At 33.7% G+C, this 9687-nt stretch overlaps 1 protein-coding gene across 2 annotated transcripts; it reads left to right on the top strand.

Annotated features, from left to right (window-relative positions):
* Positions 1 to 449: 449 nt before the first annotated feature.
* LOC105346951 (serum paraoxonase/arylesterase 1) lies at positions 450 to 7717 on the top strand. 2 transcript variants are annotated; one of them, XM_011455763.4, is made up of 10 exons: positions 450 to 585; positions 2517 to 2606; positions 2808 to 2875; positions 3267 to 3325; positions 3457 to 3601; positions 3694 to 3820; positions 3990 to 4175; positions 4425 to 4506; positions 6675 to 6815; positions 7322 to 7713. In XM_011455763.4, the coding sequence occupies exons 2-10, from the start codon at positions 2527 to 2529 to the stop codon at positions 7490 to 7492; spliced, it is 1059 nt and encodes a 352-aa protein (XP_011454065.3). In that variant the 5' UTR covers positions 450 to 585; positions 2517 to 2526; the 3' UTR covers positions 7493 to 7713. The 2 variants fall into 2 exon arrangements, with proteins under 2 accessions (XP_011454065.3, XP_034336796.2); XM_034480905.2 differs by lacking the exons at positions 450 to 585; positions 2517 to 2606; positions 2808 to 2875 and adding an exon at positions 2980 to 3037 and having other exon boundaries at positions 7322 to 7717.
* Positions 7718 to 9687: the final 1970 nt, after the last annotated feature.

Genomic DNA, 9687 nt, shown 5'->3' with positions numbered 1-9687 from the left:
GAAAAAGGCACCAACTACAAGTTTAGTTCAATATGAAGAGCTGGACCATGCATTTATGTATACGGGAAACAAGTGTGAATAGAATATGCCATCGAGTCGTGATTGCTATGGAATTTTTAACTTAACACAGATAAAAGAGGTCGGATATATGAACAAAATTTACAAATTAAAAAAAAAGAGAAATATATAATAAATAAATGTATAAAAATAATGGAGAGGTAGCAAAGAAGAGGGAGCATTAAAGTTATAGTCAAGGATCTTACTTATCAAGGATCTCATAATTTGTTCAATTTATGATAAACATGCTAAATTCTTACCTTTTTTTTATTTACATTGCAGGCACGTATTGGATAGTTACATTTGTCTAACTTGCTGAGATAAACTTTTGAACACTGAGTCTACGCCAAAATTTAACTGAGCGCCACAAGTTGTCTTTCTTTAGACCGGAGAAAATTAGCTCCATCGTGCACAGCTTTATCTACATTTTAAACTTGAAAGATCCGGTTTAAGAGAATGAAAAACAACTATTTACTTATTTAGATTTCTTCGACAAATCAAGAAGTTTTTTTTTTAGAGCAAGGGCAAGTAAGTTTCGTTCTTTTAAAATATATAATCCTTACATTTGTCTAACTTGCTGAGATAAATTTTTGAACGCTGAGTAAACGCTGAAATTTAACTGAGCGCCACAAGTTGTCTTTCTTGTTTTTCAATTTTGATAAAAGAAATCTTAATAAATTTGAAGGTTCTAATTCAATATTGCACGTGATTTTTGAACAATAAAAAACATTGTGCGTAAAATGCATACAAAATAAGGAAAAATCATGCTCAAATTCGCAAAGCAAGCTAAAATCGTATCAGAATATGTAAAACAGTATTTCTTTTTCTCAAGCAATTTATTTATATCGGATAGAGAACCATTTCATGGTCACTGCGCTCGCTCAAACGGTTACACCTATAGAAAGCGAAACGAGCTCTATAGACAAATAAAATAAATTTTGGATCCTCGTAAGAGGATATTAATTATAACAGTAACGAAAATGTTAAGTGTAGGGAAGGATGTGAAATAATGCGTATATTACATGAACACAGTCTGAAATTCTCAAACTTTTTCTCATTCATGAAAAACCCCAGGCAGGTAGAATATTCAGAATAGTAAAGTTGCATGGTCCGATTATTTCGCGAAGGACTACAGCATCAATTTAAAGCTGCATGGTATAACGTTTTTTTTATATTACAGTATCAAATTTAATTGTCCATAAAAACCAATTATCCTAGAAAGTTAGAACCATTTGAACAAGAGCTTGGACTTTGGGTAGTTGTGTCAAACAGCAATGTGACACAGGCCTGTCTATTTCCTAGTGGGCCACTCAGCCATGGCTCTTTGAAATTAACAAGATTTGTCTGGCTTTTGAGTTAATACTACGCAATCGATGCATATTTCGCTTGAAAACGCATCATTTTAAACTTGTTTTGACGGATGGAAAAGATAGCTACACCCCACTGAAAGTCCAAGGTATTGTTAAAAGGGTTCTATATACATTTGCCTTTTTACACCAGCAGAATCGGTCTCCTTTCGAAGTAAGATATTTTCAAAGTAAATAAAATTCAATGTAGTTTCTTTGTGAGCATACGAACAGTAATGAGAATGTTGAGAAAAGTTTGGTATCGTCCCCCGAATGTTTGGGTTTATTCAACCCGCATATTATGCATCGATTGTAAACAAAGCAAACTTCAGAAATATTAGTTAACAAAATGAAATGTACACACTCAGGTTACAATCATAGCCGTATCGACATCAGGGGTGAATTTAAATATCAGGTGAAATAACGTAGTACCCTTTTGTGTTGCTTGTTTTGGTAACAATTTTGTACATCATTGGACATCATTTTTTTTCATTGAAATATGACTTAATTGACCAAGAAAACTACTGCAATGCTATTTATTATATACATACTTAGAATAACCATCATTTAAAAGCGAGATAATCGGACCAAGCAGCTTGTGAAATAAAATATAAGTACAGTTCACAGTCAGATTACGAACACTCACTAGCTCTCTTTTGCTTTTGTCGAGTACATTGTAAAACTATTATAAAAAGAAAAAGTTGACACTTTTCATTGTAGTAACTTTTAATCTTCAAAGTGTGAAATAATAAATTTGCATCAAAATTAATTCAGTAATGTCCCATTCGTCATAAGATAAATTCTACGGAAAACCCCCCAAGTAGGTCTTTTAAGGAAATACACATACCAATCTGCAAGAATAAAACCCAATATTATTTCTTCCTTTACAAGTTCAATTTTCTACCAAAAAGGAATTGAATTGAACATGATATCCTCACAATGTCAGTAGCGTTGAGTCCACACATGGCTGTTCTCCCCTCCCCCTACACACACCTCTGTAGCCCTAAGTGGACCCGGGACCCATGAGATTGTCAGGATGACTGTATGACATATTTATTTCCAATTTTAAAAATGTGAACATTAGACTGAGTATCCCAATTTTTTTTTTTAAAGAATCCCGAAAATGGCTGCCGTGAAATTTGTTCTAAGTATAATAGCAACAGTTGTCTTTGCTGTAGTCATGAAAAAACTTGCCACGGTATGGTAAGAACTTTATAACTATTTAAAAAAAAAATGTTTTTGTAACCTGCTTTGTTTCGGACAGGATTAGCATGATCACGGTTTAAATCACAGTTTTATAGACGTATTATTTTTAATATATGTGAGAAATTCAGTAAGTTTGCATATTAAATTAATGCTCATTTCAGTGTTCTAAAGATATTTCATTGCCTTTGATTTATGTAGGGATGTGTTCAGGAGTCCTGTGATAGCTGTACATGCTCCTGGCCCTTGTATCAGGCTGGAAGGTGCAGGTATGTTTAGGGGGATCTAGTGGTGAAAGAACTGAAGGTTAGAAGAAGAAGAAGAAGAAGAAGAGAGAGAGAGAGAGAGAGAGAGAGAGAGAGAGAGAGAGAGAGAGGTGAGGTTATGAATGTATGATGCTCCTGGCCCATGTATCAGGCTGGAAGGTGCAGGTATGTTTAGGGGATATGGTGGTGAAAGAACTGAAGGTTAGAAGAAGAAGAAGAAGAAGAAGAAGAAGAAGAGAGAGAGAGAGAGAGAGGTGTGAGGTGAGGTTATGAATGTATGATTGTACAGTCAAACCTTATTATGTTAAACTTATAGGCATGGTCTTTGAAAAACTTATGTGCAAGATTCTGAAGTTCAACATTATTTACAATTTTAATACAATACTTTATGTAGAGGGAGGATCTGAAGATTTGACAGCTCTGCCAGATGGAAGAGTATTTATTTCAAGTGGGGTGAGAGAAGTTTCTCTAAAAACAAAGCCTCTTAGTCATTCTTTTAATCTTATGTTGAAAAGAAGAACAATTTATGCGAATTCCCTATTGAGTGTCAGTTGGCAGCTAGTTAATAATTTTATCATCATCAGGTCATTTCAAGTGAGAAAGGGAAAATGCTCCTGATGGATTTCTTAGATCCCACTCACAAGATCAAAGAACTTCAGCTACAGAGTGACCAGAATATGTCAGATGCTCATTATCACGGACTCTCAGTTTGGCAGGATAATGAAACAGGTAAGTGAAAGAAAAGTGTGGAAAAACTCTCACAAAATCTCAAGCAAGACAATGGGAATGTTACTTCCAATATTGTGTTTCGTTGGGATCAGGAGAGCTTACATTAGCTGTGATAATGCACCATTCCTCTGGAGAAGACACAGTCGAAATGTTCAAGTTTGATGAGAAGAAACAAATCTTGATCCACAGTAAAACAGTCAGAGATCCTCTGTTCTATGAGTAGGTACCTTTAAATGTATCGCTCAAGTTTACAATGTGACTCAAACCCAAGATCTTACTGTTACTCTTGCCACAATGCTGTAAGTAATGATATTTGACTTTGTACATGTATTGAAAAGTTTGAATGTGAAACAGTTCCTTACAATATAATTGCATTCAACTCTGCCAGGTTAAATGACCTTGTGCTGGTCAGCGAGAACCAGTTTTATGTCACCTGTTCACTGAAGTGGTCACTGCTGGAGTTATTTCTACACCTCAGGTTTGGGGAGGTCCTGTTTTATGATGGCTCTAGGGTGAGAGTTGCGGCAGGGGGACATATTTTTGCCAATGGTATCAACATTTCTCCAGACCACAGGTTCATTGTTCTTTAAAAAATAACAGATTTTTTATGTTTAAGTGAAAGCTTTGGGTAGATGAAAATTTAGTCTCTGTCCCAAAAGGTGGGGTATTGGAACTTTATTGTATCTAAAATTATCATGGATTTGCTAAATGTTTTTAAAAAATGTTCCATAACCATAACTTCAAGGCATTATCAATTTTAAACTATATTCTCAGATGGAATATAGGAAAATGCCAGTAATTTCCAAATTTTCATTGCTTTTAGGCATGTATATGTGGCTGAGTTATTGGAGAAAGATATATTAGTTTATGAAAGGCAAGGTGACAACAGTTTAGTTCTTAAACAGGTATTTAAATTGTACCACTTACATGTACATTTCTAGGTGCTTGGTATCACTTGCATGCCACAAATCGATTCTTCCTAAGTATCCTTTGTCACTGTACTTCTAGGAGAATAATTAAAGACCTGTATTGACCAATAAACACTATAACTACATTAATGTTACATGCCTTAAATAACCTAGCTCAACACTAAGTATAAAAATTCATCTACTGCAACCCTCTAGTATAAACAATTCATCTACTTTTTTACACTGAATACAAACAATTCATCTACCCTAACACTGGATACAAACAATTTATCTAACTTAACACTGGATACAAACAATTTGTCTACCCTAACACTGAATACAAACAATTTGTCTAACTTAACACTGAATACAAACAACTCATCTAACTTAACACTGAATACAAACAACTAATCTAACTTAACACCGGATACAAACAACTCATCTAACTTAACACTGAATACAAACAATTTCACTACATTAACACTGAATACAAACAATTTGTCTAACTTAACACTTAATACAAACAATTTGTCTACCCTAACACTGAATACAAACAACTCATCTAACTTAACACTGAATACAAACAACTCATATAACTTAACACTGGATACAAACAACTCATCTAACTTAACACTGGATACAAACAACTCATCTAACTTAACACTGAATACAAACAACTCATATAACTTAACACTGAATACAAACAGCTCATCTAACTTAACACTGGATACAAACAACTCATCTAACAAACAATTTGTCTACCCTAACACTGAATACAAACAACTCATCTAACTTAACACCGGATACAAACGCAATTTGTCTAACTTAACACTTAATACAAACAATTTGTCTACCCTAACATTGAATACAAACAACTCATCTAACTTAACACTGAATACAAACAACTCATCTAACTTAACACTGAATACAAACAACTCATCTAACTTAACACTGAATACAAACAACTCATCTAACTTAACACCTGATACAAACAACTCATCTAACTTAACACCGGAAAAAAACAACTCATCTAACTTAACACTGAATACAAACAACTCATCTAACTTAACACCGGATACAAACGCAATTTGTCTAACTTACCACTTAATACAAACAATTTGTCTACCCTAACACTGAATACAAACAACTCATCTAAGCTAACATAGGATACAAACAACACATCTGACTCAACACCGGATACAAACAACTCATCTAACTTAACACCGGATACAAACGCAATTTGTCAAACTTAACACTTAATACAAACAATTTGTCTACCCTAACACTGGATACAAACAACACATCTGACTCAACACCGGATACAAACAACTCATCTAACTTAACACTGAATACAAACAACTCATCTAACTTAACACCGGATACAAACAACTCATCTAACTTAACACTGGAAACAAACAACTCATCTTACTTAACACTGAATACAAACAACTCATCTAACTTAACACCGGATACAAACAACTCATCTAACTTAACACCGGATACAGACAATTTGTCTGACTTAACACTTAATACAAACAATTCATATACTTCATTACTGAATATCTACCTTAACATTGAAAGAAAACAATTTGTTTACCTTAACACTGAAAACAGACATTTGAACTACATTAACATAAATGGAAACAATTTAACTAACTCAATGTGAAATAGAAATAATTTTTCTATTTTAACACTGAATACAAACTGTTCATCTACCTCAACACTGAATACAAACAAATCATTTACCTTAACCAACACATCTTTTTCAACACTTTATATGCACAACATTAAAACCATACAATTCACTTCCTCAGTACATAAAGCAATGAACTGATTCACCTTACATGCAACACTTTGTGCTTTATAATTAAAGTCAACATTAATTTACCTAAAACCTGACTACATCAACACAATACTTGCCTAGCACTTTTTAATTGCAACACTACAAAAAAAAAATACAATGCCAAAATACTATTTCTAAAATAGTACATCAATATTTCTTGTGAACAGTGGTAAACAATCACAGAATAAGATCATAAATTATGGGGATAAGTTTAATGAGATTTAAGACATTTTTCTATCTTACATGTAGGTAAAATATGTCATAGTACATGTCATAACTATATTCAAGTTTGTTTTATACATAATGAATGAGATCTTTGTAGACTAAGTATGTGGACTCAGGAGTAGACAACATAGAGGTAGACCCTAAATCTGGGGACCTGTGGGTGGGGGCTCACCCCCGAATCGGTACCCTAATCTACTTCATGCATAGAGAAGGACAAGGGGCACCGTCGCCTTCTCAGGTATGTGACACAATAAGACAATGCTGAATTCTGAATTGATTGTAAATGTTTTAAAGATAGCTTGTACTTTAAGCTCAACTCTCAGCTTTGTTTTATGATATTTTGTATGGTGTCTGTCTGTTCATCCATCTGTAAACATTTTTACATTTTAAATTTTTTTTCAGAACAGCTTTTCGACTTTCAATCAGTTTTGATACAAAGAAACCTTTGGTGAAGGGCTTTCATATTTATTAAAAAAAGGAGGGCGGTTTATTGCCAAGTGGGGATGATAAATTGATAAAAACAAAATAGAGTGTTTTACAAGTCTACATCGCTTTAATTAAACAATATCAAAACTGTAAATAAGCATCATTCCTGGTATATATCATGGCAAATTCCATGTCAAAGATTCCCTGGTGTCCAAGAGAGCGTATTATTAGACGGCAACCAATGTCGGCTTCTTGGTTTGTCCAACGTAGATGCGCATGTGAGCAATGTTTACCATGGGTCTTTTGTCATTTGTTTAGGTTTTGAAGATAAAAACAGAGAAAGGAATGTTGAGAGATGTGATAGAGGTGTTCCTGGATGATGGGGGAGAGATCCCTGCGTCCTCTGTAGCAACGGTGTTTAAAAACAGGATGGTCATTGGGAGCGTAACATCCAACCCATTACTGTGTGACATCAAATACTCCAAGTGATGACCGCCATTATAGGAGAATTCCACGGCAGATTGATGGCGCAGAAGTGATTGTGTTAGTGTCAGATAGGAAAGAAAACGTTAATGGTTATTTTGCCCGCGATCTGAGAATATTTTATACAGTGAAGCCTACTAAAAGAAAATACTTTGCAGATGAACAGAAAGGAAACCATTATAATACAATTATTTAATGCTTGAACAGTCAATAGACTAGAATATTTTTCCCGAGGTGCAGGGAACAGCTCAGTATGATCTATTGCCCGAGGCCAACGGCCAATGGCAATAGATCATACTGAGCTGTTCCCTGCACCAAGGGAAAAAATTCTGGTCTATTGACTGTTCAAGCATTAAATAATTGTTTTATTACCCAATTCCTTTTTTAGTTTTCGGGGTTTACAATTTGCATATTGCAGATGGTTTTCGTCCCATTATACAATATACTAAGATATTTTTTCATCTTTTACATGCACCAAACCTGTTGCATGCATTACCTTATATGAGGCTTTAAAACTGTTGATTATTTGATACTCCATTTTGATAACATTGAATATGGTTTCACCAAGTACTAAGAACAGCGTCTATGTAAAGGAATGTAAAGGAATATACATTCCCTGAGAACTATCAAAAGGATGAAACATTAACATATACGCGTTTTGAAATACTTTACCGGTCCATTAGATCACAGTCTATTGACCGGCGGTCCAATAGACCGAAGTCTATTGACCGGCAGTTCAAAATAGACGCAAATATTTAATCTGTTAATACAGTTTGACCCTTGCGTGTACGGGTTGACACTGCATTTGATGTCGGTCATTTATGAAATAGATACATCGACACATTGTTGACATTTACATAAGCAAACTTTAAGCCTACAATAATGCTATTAATTTCACTACACCTTGCTTATTTAGAATAATTTAACCGTGTCTCGGGACAAGCCTTCACCACAGTTAAAATTTCACCCATATACCCGTAATGTAGCCAAAAATTGCAGAATCGCTCCGAAACGATTTTGGAAGAAATTGATGAAGTTGCATTGAAAATAACAGTCAAATATTTTATAACAAACCATTTTGAGGCTGCAAATTTATACCTTTCATCTAAAAAATTTATTCATATTATTGAAGAATTCAACACTTTTTACGAACGTTTTTTATTCGCTTCAAATTTACACACCATGTTGACATTCGGAACTCTAGGGATTTTTCATATATAGTAAATGAAATATGTTAGAGTTATTTACTGTATTTTCTTTGATGAACAGAATATGTAGCAAATTTCCAATAAAAATTTACACGTATTTGTATTATCGTTTTTAAGGCGTCGAGCTAATGCTCGGCAGCCTTCTAGCGATCGTCTGGATTGGCAATCGTCCAAAAATTCATGCACTGCACCGCCTTTTTAATGCGCATAAAAAATAAGTTCCTTGAAGTATTAAACGTATAACAAGATTTGTATTCCTTTTATTCAACTAAATTGTGTACAAAAAAACCAACTTTGCTTCCCTAGTTATTGACAACTCATTGCATAAGTATAAATTTGCTTAATCAAGAAATGGCGGATGAATACAATAAGGTGCAATGTGAACATTCACTAAAATAGTATTTAAGTTTATCGCTTACATTTTGATTGGAGACTGTGCCCGATAGAAATAAAATTCGATATGTAAATGTATTTGTTATCGGGCATGGTCTCCAAAATAATTGTAAGCGATAAACTTATATAGAGATTTTGTTGCAATTAATAAACACGATAATGCAGTTGGTTTGGTCGAGCATTTTAGATAGCACGTGTTGTGGATTTGTTTGTAAACAACCATAGCATAGGTAATCTTGTTTCAAACGGGAATTGAAATAAATAAAAGTATGTTTTAATATTATAATTAGGGACACACTGTTAATGTATTCAAATTATGAGCCTGTGAAATGTGCAAAGACTTTTTAAAGCAGAAAGAAATTAATATTTTTTTTTTGAACTTTGAAATTTCTTCGATTTTTGTAACCATGATGAGTTATTGTATTATAAACTCATCACTACCTATTTTATAACGAAATATACTGATTATTGTTTTTGAAAGAGCACAAAACGTAATTTATTTCCATTTTTATTCTAATATTATTTGATAAACGACTATATATATTAGTACAGAAATTCAAATTATTGATATCATTCTATATAAAAGAAAATGTCAGCTTG

Source organism: Magallana gigas, chromosome 3, assembly GCF_963853765.1.
Source record: "Magallana gigas chromosome 3, xbMagGiga1.1, whole genome shotgun sequence".
Classification (NCBI taxonomy): Eukaryota; Metazoa; Mollusca; class Bivalvia; order Ostreida; family Ostreidae; genus Magallana; species Magallana gigas.
Note: the sequence above shows the minus strand (reverse complement) of the source record. Positions and strands in the feature narration are given on the sequence as shown.